The 20,739-nt window shown below is 39.2% G+C and overlaps 1 protein-coding gene across 1 annotated transcript; it reads left to right on the forward strand.

Annotated features, from left to right (window-relative positions):
• Positions 1 to 118: 118 nt before the first annotated feature.
• LOC310910151 (cytosolic phospholipase A2 epsilon-like) lies at positions 119 to 20,316 on the forward strand (the record flags this gene model as incomplete). Its single annotated transcript, XM_083862608.1, has 21 exons — positions 119 to 145; positions 438 to 521; positions 2,464 to 2,536; positions 3,341 to 3,477; positions 4,214 to 4,345; positions 7,261 to 7,301; positions 7,730 to 7,772; positions 8,107 to 8,170; positions 9,387 to 9,553; positions 9,698 to 9,790; positions 10,149 to 10,186; positions 11,335 to 11,470; positions 12,847 to 12,986; positions 13,975 to 14,197; positions 14,834 to 14,948; positions 15,923 to 16,060; positions 16,518 to 16,625; positions 17,071 to 17,262; positions 17,793 to 17,959; positions 18,806 to 18,986; positions 20,120 to 20,316. The coding sequence occupies 21 exons, from the start codon at positions 119 to 121 to the stop codon at positions 20,314 to 20,316; spliced, it is 2,496 nt and encodes an 831-aa protein (XP_083718734.1).
• Positions 20,317 to 20,739: the final 423 nt, after the last annotated feature.

The raw sequence follows: 20,739 nt of genomic DNA on the forward strand, positions 1-20,739 counted from the left end.
CAACTCTTCTTCCTGGCCACAGCTGGTTGGAAAATACTGTGGTCCAGGAGCACCTACCAGCTGGGAGACACACAGACTGGAGCTTTAGAGTGGTGCATTTTATGAAACTAAGATACTGATGGGATCATCAGCCCATTCACCTTTGGTAAGAGAAAATCAGTGGTGGGGCAGAAGAATCTGTTTGGCTGTCTTAGTTGAGATTCATTAAAAGCAAATGTTTGGGGGATTTTGATCCTTAAATGTCAAATGTGTCTACGGTAGGCAGATTTATTAGTAAAAGCAGCAGGTAGATGGTCCTGGTGAGATGCATATATCCCATCATGAAGAGGAGAAATGGGAGAAATGCTAGGGTCTCCTGCCCTAGTGAATCTGAGTAAAAACTGAAAATTACTGACTGGGTTTCATCACTGGACCCTCTTTTGGCTTTTTGTCCCCAGGATCGGTTCATCTGGGCAAACCCACACAGGAAGATTGGAATCAGGAAGAGGAATCATGAAAGACCATACAGTGCTGAAAATGAGGTACTGTAGAGAAGGCAGCTTCTGGATTGCAAGCAGAGAGCTGCAGGATGTAAAGGATGGCTGTGTTACCTACAGTCATCTGTCAGCTTTTGCAGTTGCTCCCCAACCCTAACTGTTTTTGTGAGAGGTGACATTTATTAACAATTAGTTAAGGGAATATTTACTTCTTCTCTGAGTGTGCTGTCTAGAGTGCAAAATTCACTGTGACTTAGGGGCTGGGAAGATGATGAACTTGTGGTTTAAATGCTAGACAAGGAACTGGGAGAGCTGGATTTTAGTCTTGGTTTACTGTGGTATCATTATATGATGATAGTCATATAACACCTCATAACACCCAAGACATAGTCTGTAAATTGTTTTTCCTTTACTCTACGGAGGCAGATCAGCAAATAAAATGGCTTACTCCCATGTCTGACACTTTTCTGAACACTGATATTTATGAAGACAAATAGGTTTTGGAAAGTACTGAATATGGTACATACTAGATATGTTACAATTATTCTGTTTTATGACTAATGGTTGGTTGAAAAGATATTTAATAACTTGAAAAATGAAAATAGTATGATATGTTTTTCTGCCCCTGAGTTTTCTCAAGTGGTTCCCTAGCTGTATTCAGTACAAAAGTATGAAGTTAATTCTTTCTTAAATCTGGGAGAGCAGTGAATTCACTAACTGCTAGCACTATAGAATAATAATTTGGTTTGTGTCAGTATATTTACTTAGTACTTAAGCCATCTCATGAATAAGTTTTCTCCAAACTCATGGATATGGGTGGTAGTAAAGCTGAGGATGAAAAATTAATTGTCTGTATTTGGGATGAAATGTTGAGCTTTCAGCAATTTGGATCACTTCTTTCATTCTCAATCTCCAGAAACACTGCTGCCAAAAATTATGCTGAGGTTGATGGGCTTGTTTCAGACCTTCTGGTTTTGTTCAAACAACACTTCCTGAAAGAAAAGTGTTGAGCTGAGAATCTTTCCAGTAGGCTGTAAATAACATTTGTCTTGGTGGCTTATTGCTTTCTAGATGTTTAGTCTGCTTCCGTCAGGACACGGTAAGAGGTACACAAGGAGGTCCGAAGCAGGCAGTTTCTCAGAAATCACAATCCTTTGGAGATTTAAGTGCTGCTTTTAATTCAATTAATGGAGCTATTGCTATTGCTTCTGCAGGTAGTATTTTACTCTTGATGTTCTTCGACACTTCCTGGTTTTTACTGTAACCAAGTGTAGGGTTGTGTGTAGACTGTGATGGGGAGTGAAGGGAGAACAGAAAAAATGGAGAGTTGTGGAGCCTTCAAGCTATTTCCCTCTAGAACCCTACACTATGGGTTGTCAGTATTGCTATGCCTCATGGCTTCCTCCTTGGTAGATCAGTCAGGTCAGCCTAGGTTTGTCCTGATTAGGCCAAGACATTCTGAATCACCTGTTTGTGCTTTTGTGCCTTTTTTTTTTTTTTTTTTTTTTTTTTTTTTTTTTTTTTTTTTTTTTTTTACTTTTTTTTTTTTTTCATATGTGCATTTACATACAATTACAGCTTTTCTTGCTTATTTGTGTTTAATTGCATAATCTAACACACTGCCAATTTTACTTTGTGTTCTCAGCTTTCCATTTTCTTACACTGTTTAGAGCTTTAGTGATTCCTGCTTTCTTCAGTTATGGTTCTTTAAAAAACCCCTGGTTTATATACATGTATCAGTTCTGCTTGCTATGTTAATGAGGTTTCATTTTGATTAATGTAGACCCTAACTATGAATTACAAGTTATCTTTTCTCAATTTCATATCACAAGAAAGTATTTCTTCTCATAAAGTGTCTCAAATAGTTAAAATTAAATTCACCACACCATAATGACAGAATGGCCTTTGTGGTATTATAGGATAAGCTATATTATCTATATCTGAGTTAATTGCTAATTATTAAGATATCTTTCTCATTGTTCTGCAGCGAGAAGTGCCTCAGTTGTGCTGGCTTTCTGTAAAAATTATAGGCGTGAGAAATCTCCGCAAAGCTGATCTGTGTAAGTATCACTGATGCCGTATTTATGTCTTGGCAAGAAAACTACTGTCACCTGATTTTAATGCTCTTGTACCCCTGTTGTTTGGATTACAGTAATATTTCAGGGTGGGTTGGGTGAAGAAGTTGTATTCATTTTCATTTAAATTCAAAATAATTTAGAAAACACTTAAAATCAGAAAGGAAATAGACTAAAATATTTTGTGTTGGAGAAGAAGTTGTCCTTCCTTTTATCAGCTGCTCTGTGGTATTTTCCTTTCTCCTAACTCTTCAGTGCCCCTTCTTCCAGGGTGCCCAATTCCCTTTTTAAAGGAACATCTTTGTGAAAGATACAGGAAAAAAATCAGGAGTTGCCTTGGATGCTGCTGTGTTTGTGTTTTCACTGTTCTGTCAGTGTGGATGACTTGTGCATTACAAATAGAGGAAAATCTCCAAACTAAAATTTCTGTTTAATTTTAGAAAGTGCCATTTCAAGAAGTGAAGTTGTATATGAATTTTTTTGGAAACTGGCAAATATTGGAAAATAGGAGTTAAAAATCACAAGAGCCAGAGGGCTTAGTTCAGTACTGTTGAAATAAAATACTTTAGCTCTTGTTATCATATAGAATTAGTGGTTTGAAATTGACTTTCTTTGAAACTGATATAAACCTAAATAGAAAAGTTAAATAACTAAGCCCAGAATATTTTCCTTTGGGTCTAATGAAATATCTAGGACTCCTCAGAAGCTAATCTTTTCTTTCCCTGACTGGGCAAATGAAATAATAGCAAAGTACTTGAGTACTAATTATACAATTTGCTGTTAACACAGGGAGCCAAACTGATTGCTATGTCAAGCTGTGGCTGCCAACAGCTTCATGTCGGGAAGCCCGGACAAGAACTGTGCACAACTGCAGAAACCCTGTCTGGAACGAAGCTTTCCACTTCATGATACAGGCTGAAGTAAAGGTGGGATATGTGACAGTGAGTAGGTGCTTTCTAAAGGGGGCATCCTCACCTGCTGTGGGCAGACTCTTTTTGAGAGGCTTGAGGCTCACACGGGTCTTGAACTCATTTAACCTGACTGAAAGAAGTAGTTAAAGCTCAGAAGGTTGTGGAATATCTGGAATAACATTGAATGCTTCTTTGTGTCCCAGAAAAGTTGTAAAAAGCTGTTGAAATGTTTATAGAGTTAGCCGAAATAGGTGAACAATCAGAGTGAAAGTGATACGAAGTCCAAACTGGATCGGTTTCTCATAGTTTACTGGTGCTGCATCTTCTCATTGCTATAATTCAAATGCTATTAAGAGTTTGGTACTATGCTTTAACTTCCATTTTAAAGGGCTAAAAATTTCACCTTTATCATTACTTTCTGATGAAATGCCAAAATTTCTCAATTTTGAATCCACAAATGAGCTGAGGAATAGTGTGTGTAACCTCTGCTCTGTCTGGTGCATGTTACCATCATATATGTCACTCAGGTTTCCTCTTCTTTTGGAGCTCTTTTTGGTTGCCAAATCTGATGATTTACCTCTTCTAGGGTTGGACCCTGACTCTGCTGTGTGAGCCACATGGGCTGTGAGCAGAGCTCCATGCTGTCACAGGAGTCTGTCCATGTGGACATGGGGGCTGAATGCTCACCTTCCTTTTGGGCTCAGTAGTCCCAGAATATGTCATTAATATCCTGCTCTGCTTCTCTCCTCAGAATGTCCTGGAGCTGACAGTCTGTGATGAGGATACTTTTACCCCAGATGACCATCTTATGACTGTTCGCTTTGATGTGGCTAAAATCCAACCTGGAGAAAAAGTTCGCCTGAATTTTGAGTTGAATCCAGAGGTGAGTGGATAGAAAAAAATAATACTCTTGATTAGAACTTTGTCTCAAGTCTACTTCTACTGAACATTAAATTGGTTCTCACACACAAAGACTTGGCTAAAAGGGGTGTTATTAAAAAAAGTTGAATGCTTGGGTTTTAGGAGAGGGGTCACAAACATCCCCTGTTGTGACTGGAATAAGATGCAAAATACTTTTTGTATTCCTAATTTTATTTTTTTTTAATTTTCAAAAATATTTTTTTAAAAATCAGCAAGAAAAAGAGTCAAAAATGAAGAAGGTGGTGGTTAGGGAATCTTATTGCTGTTGTAGGAGATTGACAGAGCAGGGGTAGGAACAAACCTGTCCCCCTTTCCAGGCAGTTGCCCTTACCCTTTGGCCAGTAGCTCACTAAGGCTATCTCCTCTCAGCATCAATGGGGATTTTGGTCAGTTCTTTCAGATAATGTGCTTGCTAAATGAAGCATTTCATTCTTACGATAGTCTCTTAGGGTTTTTTTCCTCCTCTACTAAACAACTTTATGAAAAAAAATACTCAGCAAGTCTGCTTATGCTCCTTTGTTATGGGGTTACAAATTTATTCTAGAGAGGCTGAGCCAGCACAGAAGGGGTAGGCCTTGATGAATGAGAATATTATCAATATTTTATTTTTTCTTCTAAGTGAGTGTATGACCTAAGAATTTTATTTGCTGCATGTGTCTCAAAAATACTGTGTTTGGTTGTATTAAAGAGGAGATTAAAAGTATCTTATGAAACACTGAGTGTGAAATTGCTGAGAGAAGAGGTGGAGAAATCACACCCATCTTCAAAGAGAGCAGAATATGTACTCAGATTACTTTCTGCACAGTGTAACACCTTCTCTGTTTGGAGGGTGTAGTATCAACTTCAGGGCTTTTTCAGACTTCTGCCAAGGGTTTCAGTTTGCGGTTCCCAGGAATTGGTGTGTTCCATTTATTTCTAAACCACTGTGTCAGTCAGGCTCTTTCAAAACACTCTTGCCTGTTTTTTATATTACTATTGCTTTGGAGAGTGTTTATTCACTACTCTTTTAGAAGACCAAGCCTTACTGAGGACTGCTTACTATAGCTGTTTCAGCTGGCTACAGCCTTCCTCAGAAAAAAACTCATGTGGCTGAGATAATTCCAAGTGTGATTCAAGCCCTGAGTTTGCTCTGAGGCATGTGCAGAGCTGTCTTAGCCCATTAGCAAGGTGGAAGTGGTGGAGGTCAGACCAGGTGAGCTGTCTCAGGAACATCCTGGTCAAGCTGCCCTCCTTCAGTTTGTGAGGAATACAGCACCTGTGAAGCATCACAGATTATGGTCTGTACATGGATTTTTGGAAGACTTGGGGTTATTTTATTTTTTTTGAAGGTGAGTTAGTAATGTGATAGGCTGGGCAATCTTAATAACAGGCTGTAGTTCCACCTCTGCCCGTAATGATTTTTCTCATCTACCAAGGTATCTCAGAAGGAGAGCTGAGGAGGTCAGATGGGTAATGTCAGAGCAGCATGGTTGCTGTGCTGTGCCTCTTGCTCTCTGTGGCCTAACAAGTATTTCCATTGTATGCTCTGGGTTTTTCACCCACAAATATGTGAGTAGGACTTAAGAGAAATATAATTTGTTTGACTGTAAAACAGCATAGGAAGGATGGGAACATAAAGCAACCACAGTTAGGCAGATGCTATGAGCCAGGTTCTTCTGAACCTTATTTCCGCTGTTCTTTGGACAAAGTTGTAACAGACCAGCAATTAGTTTGGATACTACAGTCTGGGCACAATCAGATATTTGATACAGTCTGTCTTGCATCTGTGTAAGGTGACAACTTTCTAAAATCTGTGCCTTAGCCTTCTATTACGAACTTGCAGCCACTGTAATTCTCATGAAATAGAGACTTTGGGAGAAATTAGCAAGCAGAACCACCTGCTTCTGCATTACATGCCACAGATGCAGCTTTCAGAGAAGCCATCAGAGATGTCTCTTTACTGATGTGAACAAGTAAATACAAAATTGCCCTTCACTTTTACTGTAAAGATGATTTTCCCATGGCAGTTGCATTGTCAGATTTGGCATGTTTGTCACAGTAATTACACAACATTAAAGTATGATGTACAGCTGGACAGAAGTGATATTTGTCAATAAATGTTAATTATTCAGAGTATGAATTAAAAAGTGTTATGATCAGAAAGAGATTTATTTCACTGTTAACTGGTGTTTTCCTCCTTGTGGATGATCCAGAAGGTCTCTGATATACCTTTTTTTAGGGTGGTATTTCTTGGATTGGCTGTATCCCATAGAGCAGCAAGCAGCTGAAGTAATACAGTTATTTGGTTTCTTTTATATTGTTGGTGTGCTACTCTGTTGTTGTTTCATTCTTACACTTTTCCTATCTCCTTTCCATTTGATTTGTCTCTCCCTGATTCCCCTTCACAGCTTCAGTCTTCTCTCTTCTCCCCTTCACCCTCGCAATTTTTTTTTTAAGTTGGTCTCTTCTCCCACCCTTTTTTGATGTGTAATGACTTTACTCTGCAAGTTCTTTTGTTTTAACTGAGATATACTCCTTATTTATTCACTGTACTAGGTCCATTCATTCTGAAGTATGTTCTCCTACATCATTCACCTGCTATTCTTCCCTTCCTCAGCATTGATTGACCCGTGTCTTATCCTACTAATAAATTAATAATAGGACCCTTGCTCCCTATTCTATGACACTTAATCTTTTCTTTCTCTTGATGAGACAACTGGTTTGTAAACAGTAGAGCAGTGGAGAGGTAAAATCAAAGTGTGGCCACCAGAAAACTGTATCCATTCATATTATGATGTAGAGGGTATGGGAATAGAGAGAGAGTTATAAATAAATTGTCAGAGTTGTATCAGAAGAAACTGTTTTTTCATTCATAAATTAAAAAAGTCCTATTTTCAGAATCAGGAAGAACTAGAAGTGGAATTTCTACTGGAAAACATGTAAGTAAAACCTAAATGTTGTAGAGTTTGTAATCAGAAACTGCATTTTAGAGAAAGGGGTAATGCAGCACAGGGGAAGTGGCTCCATGAACCTGTGTTCAGATACCCCATCTCAGCATCTTCCCCTTTGCTGCTTTTCTCTTCTGAATTTAAGTGACAGTCTCACTTACTATTTATAGCTGAGAATGGGTGTTTATATTGTGATTCAGCCTAAGGAGAGATGATACTCATCAGGAGAGATAAGAAAGAAGGAGCATCCTTGGGAAGGTATGGGATGTGATCTGGCAAAGGCTGCAAGGCAGAGGGGAAAGACAGAAGTGCTGATGGTACTTGCCAGCTAGAAAAACTGAGCTCAGAACTATTTGCTTTTGAATGTTTATTGCTTAAATACTCACTTTTAAATAAACCTTTTTGGTTTTGCTTTTCAGACCAGGTGTATCTGAGAAGATCATTACTAATGGCGTACTAGTGGTAATTTTTTTGTTTTGTTTCATTTGTTTTTTGTTTTGTATGTCAATCTTATGATAGGGCAGAACTGAAGCATGTGGTTGGAAGATAGGGAGAAAAATTTCTTGTGTTAACTGTTGGGGGCTGAATGATATTTAAATGTAATGACAGATCCATAGTTATTTTGGCGTCTTTACCTTGCTTGCAATATTTAAACAAGAAACTCAGTTTAAACAAGAAACTCTGATATCCACAGACCATCATGGCCAAGCATTGTGTTTCTACAGGACCTCTAGAACTTCAGTGAGAATCCTGAACTGTTTCTATTACCAGTGATTTTATTGCTTCTCTCTTCCAGTCTCGTGAAATTTCCTGTTTGGAAGTACATGTGAATGAAACAAAGATGAAGAGTTCTTGCAAAAGTGAGGTTGCTTTTTGCGCTATGGGAAATGCAGCTGAATCTAGATAAATATTTGGTTTGTTTTAGTCTCTGCATCAGGGCTGCTTGGGTAATTCCTGAATTACCTACCTGCTAACAGTCTCAGAAGAAGGCATGACTGTGTAGCTTAAGGGAAGCTGTGGAGGTGGCTGAGAGACTTGGAAACATCACTGCAGTGTGATGGAACTGAAATACCTTTACCTCTGTTTTCTGGTGAAAACAATGTAAAAGAAGGGAGACACAACTCTCAAGAGGAGAAAGACTTCAGTGAAAAAAAGCTCAGGGGATGTGAATGCTGCTAGAGGCATCCACAAGTGTAACACATACTCTCCTCTGTCACTTGGCATGGTGTCACAAATGGTTTAGGTCACTTAATCACTGGCAAAGGTATCAGCAAATGTAGGTTTAATACAAATTTGTGAAAGTGTGACAAAGTTTGATGGCAAGGTTCACTCTATTACTACATGCATGAAGCATGCAAAGAAAAATCAGATTGGAATCAATCTAGAATTATTTATGTGGAGACCAGGGATGCCAAAGGATAGAGAGGGAAAAGGAAAGGGTGTCAGGATCCTCACACAGAGTTGTGAGTTTCAGAGTGGACCCTCTTACCAAACTTAGCCTCAAACTTGATCATTTATCTAAAGGATTCAGCAGCACTTAATCATCCTGTAATTTAGCATTTACAAAGCAATTCAATGGGATTTACTATAAGCAGAACAATAAGTAACTTAATTGTGAATGTAAGATGGTAACATTCATCCTACACCTGCTATGGGGTATTCAAATCAATTCCCACATGCTTTCACACAAAGGATTATGTACAAAGGTGTCTGCTAAAAATTGCTCTCAACGTGGGTGAAATAATCACAACAGATGGGTTTGCATTTCTCAGTGGGTGAAGGGTTGGGCCTCGAGGAGTCAGGGATGTCAGCCCCAACTCTGCCATCAGCTTTGGGATCAGTTCTCTGAGTATTGGAAACTTGAGAACTGGTCAGTTCTGAGCCCCTGCAGTCCAGGGGAACTCAAAGGACCAGGTGCTGCACCCTGGTCACAGGGGAAGGAAATCATTGTGGTCCAAATTAACCTTACTTAAGCCTGCAGCACTAAAGCTGAAATGTCACTTGGGGCACTTTTATTTGCTAATTTCAGGACTAGGCACATTTAACATCTCCTTGTGGTTTGGTTCTTGTCCTTAGGGAGAGATTTCACGTTCACAATGAAGGGATCCTATGAAGAAACCCAGGATATTTCCATAGGTCCTCACTGCAGACCAGGAAGCAGTGAAACCACCAAGTTCCACTACATCAAGCACAGTCAACCCAGACTGCTCATGACTCTGCCAAAGGAGCATTTTTTCCGTTGTGTATGTTTTGCTTATGGGTGGTGATAACACCTAGCCTAAATTTTGGGAGAAGAATCACGAGTAAACCCTTATCTGGCATTTCTGTGTCTAGGGTTTATAAATAATATTCTCCTTATAACATTTTTTTCTCCCTCTTTAAATCAGCCTGGCTCAGGTAGGAGGGAAATGGATGTAAGTAGTCCCCTGGCTGTGCCTCTCCATTCTCTGGACTTGAGAAAGCAAGTGACAGTGATGAAAGTGAGTGTCTTTTGACAGTATTTGGAATTCTTTCAACAAGGTAAACTCTATATATGTGATATCTGGTCACATATTGATTTTGTTACTAAAAATGCATTAGCGAGTTATTTGTATGCTTAGCTCTGCATACACTTAGAAATATAACTATGAACTGGGGGGGAAATAGGATCTTCAGAATTTCTGGCTGCTTTAAAAGTAGTTTAAAAACAGGATGAGGATTGTGTGCTGAAGGCTTGAGAAGAGACCAAAAATTTATCGTTAGACTGTATATGTGAATAATTGCTAATACTGTAAAACGTGCTTTTACAGAATTTCAATTCTGTTTAAAATTTATGGTTCTTTCATTCTTGATTTTCAGGGGGAATCTTATGAGGTGTCTGTGAATGAGGAAAATAGGTAAATCTTTTATTGCTTTTGAATGATTTTTTAGGCCATTCCCTCTCCTTTCATATTATCATTTTTAGATGAAAGGAAGTTTCATCTTAAAGTAACTAATTTCAAAACAGGAAATAATGGTGACTAAAATATGAGAAATGGTTAATAAAATGTTTTAAAGCTTGGTTGGTAAGTATTTAGAATAGGATAGGTGGTAGGTAGTTATGGGGTATAAACCATCACAATGTTTTTCCTAATGTTGATGCTTTGTAATTTTGATACCTAAATATCCCTCTGTCTTGTAACCTTTACCTATAATACATGCATATTTATGTGTACCAGATTTCTAATGTGTCTAACACCTTTATGCATTTACAAGACCTCTACAGGTCATTTTTGAATGAAACACGTGGACAGGAATTTATTTATTGACTAGCTTGCTGAGATTTTCTGAAGGGCAACATTACCCCCTGTTGATGAGTTAGCTCCATTGCAAGCCTTAGTTACAGGCAAATGATCATTCAGAGGTTTTACTGAATAATATTCAGAGAAGAGACTGAGAGATTTTTTGTGTTTGTTTGGGTTTGTTTCTCCTGAAAAAACCCTCTGAAAGTGGAACCCTGTGAAAATATAGGTTATAGAATGAATCATGTACATAATATTTATATTAATGTACAGAAGGGATAAATTTAAGAGACATCTTCTGATTCAAATAGAGCACAAACTCTTTGTAGAGATAAGCCTAACTTAGTATTAGGGTTCTTTTAACTAAAGTGTGTAAAGTTTACATAACTACTTAGGCCCCCTTTGTGCTTCAGGAAACACATGCATAGCAAGAGAATGTGAAGAGGTATCCAAATACCAGAGTCCAATGTGAAACAGCTTGAATTCTGTTTGTTTCCGTGTTTTAAATAAGCAGAATATTGAATTTATTTAACTTCCTTTTGATTGTGTGAAATTGTTCAGAACATAATTCTGGTCTAAAATCTCCACAGGAAGGCACAAATATAGGACATAGGATATCCATATACCTGCTTTCATTTGCATAGGGGGCCTTTCACATACATGGAAGTATAATTTCTTTAAACTGGTTTATTTTTGTTGGTTTTGCTGAATGTCTCCAACTGAAATGGCTACAGGTAATACCTTGTGCTGTTCTTATGCTCCAGTTGCAAGAATTTAGATTTGCGGTTGGGGTTTGATCTGTGTGCAGAGGAGCAGGATTTCATCTCTAAAAGGAAGAAGGTGGTTGCTGCTGCTCTGAAAAATGTTCTTCATCTAGATGAAGACCTGCAGGAGGATGAAGTATGTGGGGCAGCATCTTGGGAAGTTGAAGTGATATGACCCACTTTGAGAGGAGTGGATGTGATGTACTTGCATGACTACCCATACAGCTCTTCCATGTATTCCATACTAAATAGTATAGGCCAGATTGTCACTTGCACATAAGACTATATCCAAGTTTTTGACACAGAGGATGAAAGAGGAACTGTCAGGGGGCCAGTTGTAGGTCCTTTATTTTCTGCCAACCTCTGTCCTCACTCAGGGACACCCAGAGGCTGTATTTGCTGACATGCTGGTGTGTATAACCAAGCCTGGTGAAATTTGATTGCTTAGACTGAGACCATTTCTCCTCTTTGGCACTTCTTCTCTGCAGCCACAAGGTTCACAGGGAAGGCTGCAATTCTCCCACAGCAGCCTGGTAAAGTAGCATCTGTTTTGTGTGTTTTTTGGTGTTACCTCTTGCTTACTCCTCTCCTGGGGATCCCTGAACTGGAGGGCAATAATCTGTTATGGGGCTGTGGTGCTTGGAGCAGGAGTCTGGGCAAATGTGCCTGTGGGGTATTTCTTCCTCTGTTCAGCTCCCAGCACACCCAGCCCTTTATGATGTGTGAAGGACAGCATTTTTCAACCAAGTTAAAGTGCCCATCAACTTAAATAACAGATAGAATAGGACTTGTTATTATTAAATGAGAATAAAAGGGGGTTTGAGCCAAATTAATCAAAGAACCCTCCAAAACCACAAGTAGATGGTAAAATACAGTGAAGACAAGATTAAAGGTAATGGCATCATATGTTCCTAAAACTGAATATTTGTTGTATCAGTTTTTACTATACAGAAAAGGGAGGATGGATAACAGGATTGATGCATCTTTGAAGAAAGTAAAACCAAATTACATATAGCACTGACATCAGGGAAGGTAAAGGCAATCTGGGTTGGAAAGAGGGTGTTAAAATAAACCTATAAAGCTGGGCATCCTCTGCCTGGAAAATAGCAAATGTTGTATATACATGTAGAGAAAGAAAAAAAATTATGCAGACAGGTTTTGTGCTGCTCTTCTGACCTTAGTTATACTCAGAGCTTTAAAATGTATTTTGAGGGAAAGAGCTGAGGAAAAATTAAATCCATTGAGAAAATCCAAAATATATTTTCACATACAACAACTGCACTTACAGCTCCTGACTTTCCAAAGCATCACTGATCAGGAAAATGCTTTCAGCATACACAAAATTCTACCAAAGTTTACACAACCTAAGCACACACCTAGGCACTGCCCTGAAGAGGGTTAATTAATAAAAACCTACCTGAATCAGGTGCTGCTGTTTACTTTTTTCTGCATTGCCATGACTCCTGTATTTCATCTGGTGATGAGTGACTCTGTCTCTCTTTGTGTGCTGAGCAGGTCCCAGTGGTGGCAATTGTGACTGCAGCAGGGGGAGTGAGGTCCATGACAGCTCTGTTTGGCAGTCTTCTGGCTCTCCAGGAGCTGGGTATTTTGGACTGTGTGTCATACATCAGTGGTTTATCTGCCACAACATGGTAAGGAGAGCTGGGCTTGTTTGTGCTTGCTGTTTGTGTTAGCAAAGTGATAACCTGCTGAACAATTTTACCTTATTGATGAATTTGCTCAGCTTGATGCTGGCACCTGGCTTCCTTTTGGATTTGTTTCATGGGACCACTGAGTACTGTCCTCTTAAAAGAAACAAATCTAATGAGAATTAGTGTTTATAGAAACAAAAAGGAAAGAGCACAAGCTGGGAAAGTTTGCGTATAATTTGTTATCGTGTTGCATGCAACACTTCAGAAGTCCTTTTGTTCTATTTGGCTCAACTCTTAACATATCTCCAAAAAGCACACTTTAAAAGAACAGCCCTGAGAAACACAGAGTATCATTCATGTACTCAATGGTGACTGCCTTGCACAAACTAGGAGAGGTTGAGGGGTTTAAAACATTTTGCCTCTGAAGGGCTGCTCTAAAAGTATGTAAGGCAGAATTAGAACAAGTGGGGTGGGGATGAGAGGGGATGACTGGAATCTGCTTGAGCTCTGGGAGCTGGCAGCTCAGGCCTGCCCTTATGTATGCCAGGAGTCTGAGGTGACCCACCTGTTGCATGCCAAGGAGGAGCTCTCACATTGGCCAGGGCAACAGTCACTGCTAAATTCCAGCATCACATTTCACACAGAGTCTGACCCACCTGAGGCAGCTGGCCTCAGACAGAAGATGTGGCTTGGACAGTTAAAGGGTAATTCTAGCAAAAGCTTGAGTTAAGTTATCAGTGTTGCTTTATTGCTCTTTTGATTCTGAAAAACAAACAAGCTAGGATGATTTAAAATGTATTTGTGCAGAAAAAAAAGGGAAAGAAAATCATTATACAGTGTAAATACTACCCGAGTTGTGAAATGCTCTTCCAAGTAAAAGTTGGAGGGCAAGAACTTTGTGTAGCCTGGAACAAAACACTTATGTGTGTTGTAAGCCCAATGAATTGTCATGTGCCATGATGAACCACAGCACCTTTCTTTTATCCAGGACCATGTCAAAGTTATATGAAGATGCAAATTGGTCACAAAAGGATCTCAGTGGGCCAATTGATGGTATCAGGAAATGCGTGACCAAGAACAAGCTGCACTGTTTCTCTTTGGATCATATGAAATACTATGAAAATAAGCTTTGTGAGAGAAAGCAAGAGGGGCACAAAGTGTCCTTTACAGATTTATGGGGACTCTTCATTGATTCTATGCTACATCATCAGGTATTTTATATTCTTTCTCTCCCTCTTATTTCAAAGGATTTCTAACTTCCCATGTCTAAGGTTGTGGATTCAGTTAGAGAGAAGGCTCTCATAACACCTGAAGGACTTATTCTTTGGCTTTTTAGAATAAAAGTAACAAAATAACCCTAAAATGTGAGTATCTAGAGGAGATGTCTGAGCATGTAAAAATTCAAGATGTTAAGGAAACTGATTTTCCATCTTTAATTTTGGGTCAGGTGATCATTCAAGTAACACACAGAGGAGAGAAGGCTCTGACAGGGCTGCGTTCAGGCATAGCAATGTATAGCCATAAGCTGTAGTGAAGAAAATGTGTCCAGGTTGATTAAATATATTTCTTTAGTTAAAGCAAGTCATATCCCAGTGACTGTGCAGGCATGTTTCTTGCATTTTTTGCCCTGTCCCCCTAGCCAAAACTCCCATAAGCACAATGCCTTGGTGAAAGCTTGTGGCAGATAACATATGAACATGCTTGTGTGGCCAAAAGTCTAAAATACACAAAAAACAGTACCTGCTGAGGTTTAACAGATACTTCATTGATAGTTCATGCTTAAATACTGCAGTAAGTCCATATATCATGTTCATCTTTTTACAATGGCTTTTGCTCTTTGTAAACAGGAAAGTACTCACAAACTCTCAGATCAGCAACTAGCAGTTAATCAGGGGCAGAATCCACTCCCCATATACCTGGCCCTCAATGTCAAGGATGACTTTAGCACTTTGGATTTTAAAGGTATAGTTTATCATATTACCCTCTGAAGAATTTCCTTTCAAGGCTGATTGAATGCCAAAACTTTTTACTGTAAGGCCAAGCCAATAAATCTTTTAAAAAATTTCTTTTCCCCTGTCTTCATATCTGGTTTCTGATTTGGATGAAAAACATGCATCCTAATATTATGTGAGGGAGATGCCTGTGGTGTGGACACTGCTTGGTGGGGGGGTGGAGATGCCTTTTGCTGGCAGCCTTGAGAGCCACTACTGCTGCTCTTTTCTTTCTGGTCCACTCCTACCCCCCACAGCCCCTTCCCTGGCTCTTCTGCTGAGGCAGCACTAGTCCAGAGAGCTGTGAAAAGTGGGGAGGAGTGCAAGGAAGGGAGGAGAAAGGAGTAGGTGGAGAGGAGTGAGAGCAGGAGTCAGCCAGAGAGGGATGTGAGGAGGGACAGTGCTCTGTGCCCTGATCAGTGATACGGATCACAATTCCCATAGTGTTTCCAGCTCAAACTAAGCAGGAAGTCCTGCCACTGAACCTGGTCATCTGCTCCTAAGCACAGCTGCAGTCCCAGTGCATCCAGCCAAGGTTTCTGTGTGGGGAAGGGGTTTGGTCAAAGTTTTTTATCCTCAAGGCAGTGATTATAAAGAGTGTTAAGAATGAATGGTAGCTGGTGTCATTGCTGACTCAGAGGAACTCAAAATGCCACTTTGTGTGCAGGGCCTTAGCAATCAGTGGGCTTTCAGCCCCAGGTCTTACTTCTTAGTGTTGAGATGTACCTGAATCCCAAGCTGAATGGATTTTGGCAGAGGAGATCAATTTAGCTTTTGCATTCATGTATGTTGAAGGACACCTGTTTGTTTCAAAACATGGTGGTTTGAACTGTCACCACCTTGGTGGAGCTGTAGGCCTTGTTCTTCCAGCTTCTGATTCTCTAGGCTCATTTTCGCATGTGTTCAGGTGACTGAAATAAACCCGGTTTCATGCCTTATTTGCAGAGTGGGTGGAGTTCACACCATATGAGGTGGGTCTCCTGAAATACGGGGCCTTTGTTCGTTCAGAGGATTTTGGTAGTGAGTTCTTCATGGGTCGCCGGATGAAGAAGATCCCAGAATCCCACATCTGCTTTTTGAAAGGTAATTTCCTGTCTCGAGAAAACATCACCTTTAAGAGCTGGCTACACAGAGGTGGTCTGCAAGTTGCAGTATTAGTATACTGGAGAAGGTACCTGATGCAATTTCAATCTCAAATGAACCAGCCAAAAGTGATGAAAGAGGAAACTAATTTTTGAGGCAGATGTGACTAATTTGCTGAATGTTTTGCTGAACACACACAAAGTGATCATCTGAAGTATTTAAACTCACAGCCTGGCTTTTATAGACAGCCAAGTTTCGAAAACGGCCTGGTTGTACGCCAGACATTGTGTGAAATGATGTGGCATTTGACATTTATAGGAAAATTCATAATATTTCAAAACTAAAACAGAGAGTGGATTCAGGTATGGTGCCATAGCTGTGCTCTAAAAATTTTAACTAATATTAAGTATGGTGCTTGCTTCTTTTTTTTTTTTTTTTTTTTTTTTTAACTTTCAAGGTACATGGAGCAATATATTTTCCCACAGTTTTATGGATGCTGTCTACCTCTCAGGACATTCAGAACGCTTCTGGCACAGATGGACTCGGGACACTGGGCACGACATTGGTTAGTTCTTTAGATTACTTTTCTCTTGCATTTGCATTTTCTTCAGACCTCTCTGAAATGTGAAACCTGACATTTGGTAAAGGGTTTGTTTTTGTGTCCTATTTCTGGCTTATGGGACACCAAGCCCTTAAAAATGAAGGAAAAGCAGGAGACCAACTGTTGTTCTGTAAAACAGGAAAAAACATTGTGCTGCTTATTGTGCTGCTCACTGTGCAACATCTCTGGGGAATTTTTTAGTCACGAGAGGATTACCAGACCCCTGTGGGGAGGGAGAGGCCAGACAGGGAAGGACAAGGTGATGGTGTGACACTGAAACCCACTGCCCAGGACCCATGTGTGCACTCAGTCACAGATGGGGCTGGGAGCCATGGTGGTTTGGTTGTTATTATCATTGGAGAAACACTCTGACCAAATGCAGACACATAACCTCTTGTTCTTCCTACAGAGAACCATCCTACTCTGTCCAAGAAGCCTCATGAACAGACAACCTACTTATCCATTCCCAAAGGTTACCTTCCCAAAACTCTTCGACAGATGATGACTGGGCGGCCAGTGGTTTCAACTTACCATAATTTCCTCAAGGGTTTGCAGCTACATAACAAATATTTGGAGAATGAGAGCTTTTGCATGTGGAAAGGTAATTGAAAATAGTTTTAGTTATATCTTTGAAGGAGATTTGAGTGCTGATACTTGCCGAGAACAAATATTTGATAAGTTTTATCATAAAGGCAAATTTTGATTAACATTATTTGATTAACATGTTTGTGCAATGGGTTTTGCCAAGACTTAGATCATTTACTCCTGGTCTCTTTCCTGTCTTGGAGAAAACACAGCAGGTTTGCTTGAATTTTCATCTTCCCAGTAAAAGCCATCAAAGAGTGACTTGAAGTTTCTGAGGAAGTTAAACAGCCACAAATTTACACATGTTGAAAAAGAAGAGTAATTTATCACTTTGGATGGAGCTGAGTCTCAGAACTGCTCCCTCTGACTGATCTCAGAGTTGAGCTTTAGATACTAAAATTGTGTCAAAGACAAATACTTAACCGTGGGCTTTGTGTCAGCGATGAATATACATCAACTGTCTTTTCTTTCTCCTCTTTTATGCTAATTTGGAAAAAAAGGGACTTGACCCTACAGTAAATAATAATAAAAGTTTTGGCCTTTCAGACACAGTGCTGGATTCTTCTCCCAACCAGCTGAATGAAATGAGTGACTATCTCAAGCTGATAGATACAGCTTTCTTCATCAACACCAGCTGCCCACCCATTCTGAGGCCAGAGAGGAAAGTGGATGTTATTCTCCATTTAAATTACAGTGGAGGATCACAGACTATGGTGATGTTTTGAAGCAGTAATTCTTTATCTCTATGACTCTAGCAGCTGAATTACTACCACATCTCTCTCTCTCATTCTTTCTCTCTCTTTTCTTTTCTTTTTCTCTCCAGAAAAATGGTCTGTTTTTTATTAAATTAAATAATCATATCAGTGGTACTATTCACAACTGTGACCATAATGTCACTGCCTTTATCAGGGCTGTTTTTAGTGTCTTTTTGACATATGAACACAGACATACAGAACATGTCCTATTCTATGTATCTGTCATCCTGAAAACAAGTTCCTCAATAGTTAAATAACTTCTACAATGTAACTAATACACAATATATATATTTGAATTTTTTTGAATGAAATGTTTTGCTTTTACATTTCACTCAGTGTTGGCATGAATTTTAGTCAGGGTTTATTTTTTCTGCATTTGAAGAAACCTTGAGAGGCTTATATGATTGAAATTAATATAGTTTATTTGTAAGAGGACATGAAGCCATAGACAGATGCACTGAATGCAAATAATTAAGAGCCTGTGATCTGAGAAGCCACGTGTAGTCAAAGTTTCCTTATCCAAATCCTCTCACTAATTCACAAAAATGACCTGAATGTCATATAAATTTCAGTAAATAGTAACCCTGCTTTAAAAATATAAAGTGTTAGCAAATCAACCAAATTTCTGTTACTCAGAATATATTAAAATTAAGATGGTATGTTTGTTCCAGTGCAAAGTTAGCATTATTTATAAACACATGAATCAATCTCAGAGTGTCCTACTGCAGCAAAATATTATTTTGGGGTTCGGTGGTCTTACTTCAAGCTGTCTTTGTGTTGCATCTCTCCTCTCTGTTGAGCCAGCCACTGGACCTATTCTCAGAGTACTGTTCGGAGCACGGGATCCCATTCCCCAGCACAGAGCTGAGCCAGGAGGACCGGGAACACCTGAAGGAATGCTATGTGTTTGAGGACAGCTTAGAGGCACCAATCTTGGCCTATTTTCCACTGGTGTGTGATACCTTCCAAAAATACAAGGCACCAAGTAAGTTGACAGCAGTAATCATTTTTGGAGATTGTCTCATTCCAGCTGATCCATTAAATTTGTTCCTCTTCCATAACAAGACACTGCCAAGCTTCTGAGTTCGCTAAGTTATTATACTCTCAGTCCAGGTGTGATGCATGTAGTATTGGCCAGCTAATCAGGGATTGGAATGAAGAGGTTTAAAAATAAAAGCATGAGTAGCTGTACCTTGAGGGAAACCCCCTCTGGCACTTGAAACAGGTCATGTAACTTTGATAATAAAGAAGAGGACACAGCTACTGACTTATATCCACCGGTAGCTTATGTTGTCACTTAACAGTCTCATGAAGAGATATAATGTTGACTTGGTTAACAAAGCTAGAATTCTCCTATTACTTTTTTACATTAAAAAAATTGATAATAGAAAGTGCTGAAAACATGTAATGAAGCAAAGGCTTTGCCAGGGTAACAAGCTGCTTTGATACCAATAGTTTTTGAAAAGTTGCCAGATTGTTTCCTTTGGTTCAGCAATGGAAGAAATGTTTGTTTCACTAGAAAAAAAAAACCAACTACTTGGCAAATTCAGTTTCAGTTTACAAATACTTTTACATGCATTAACTCCATTTTTTTTATTGCTAATTTTCTATGATCCAGGAAACTTTCCTCAAAAAAATGAACAAAAATCCATGAATCAACTTATTGAAAAAGACTTTGTGTTGTTCATTATCTTATTTGTTCTGCTGCATTTGCTTAAAATCTCAGCCACCTGAGAAGGAGGATCCCCAGTCCAGGAGCCCTCTGGTGTAATTTTCTACCAGCTGGTAGATAAGGAACTATCACCTCAGAACCCAACTGAAAAGTTAAACATAAAAAATTTCAAATCTTAAAAGCAATAAATATTCTGATGCAAACTCTTAATTTAGAGAGGAAAGCCTTTTGCATGGAAATGTTTTCTGCTGGTCAAGTCTGGACTGTAGCCAAGCAGCGAACTACTGGATTTTATTAGTGCAGCTGACATAGTTACTATACAGCAATTAAATCTTGAACCATTTTCAAGAGACAATTATCTTTTTGTATCTGTTACTGCGTGTTTTGCATTGCCTGATAGCCCTTTTCTGCCTCAACACCTTTGCTGTGCTTTGCTTTGATTTCAGATGTGGAGCGCAGTCCTGCGGAGATGGAGCAGGGAAGAGTGGACGTGTCCAGCTGTGCTGCTCCCTATGGCACTGGCCTGCTTACCTACACTGAAGAGAATTTCAACAAGCTGCTTAACCTGTGCAGCTACAACATCCTGAATAATAAACACTTAATTCTCCAGGCTTTGCGAACTGCAGTGGAACGAAAGAAGTGACTTAAAAACTATTCATCACCTAATTCAAGTAAACACTCTTAGAGTGTATTTTGAAAAATCTCATCAGCAGGAGGTACACAAACGTTTTGGTACTGGACTAATAAACATTCACCTGCTGCAAGCTCACAGATGTTTGTGACAACTCCTTTGACTTCTGCAACAGTGAGATGGACAGTGTGTAGCTGCTGCTACAATTTTATTCCCACTGCCATCCAAATAACAGACAGGGTAGTGTTAATGAGATTCTCATATTTGTCTTAGAAAAATGGTTTCTAAAGGAAGTATATTTAACTGGTCATACTTAGATCTTATTTTCTTCTTGTTGTATGCAAAAATACATATGCAGAGTGATAGCTACTGTTCAAATACTAAGTAGCCAAGCATGATCTTATTAAAAATAAGAATTTTATAGTTGAAGTCATT

The sequence above is a fragment of the Zosterops lateralis genome (assembly GCF_965231275.1).
Source record: "Zosterops lateralis genome assembly, chromosome: 6".
NCBI classification, from domain to species: Eukaryota; Metazoa; Chordata; class Aves; order Passeriformes; family Zosteropidae; genus Zosterops; species Zosterops lateralis.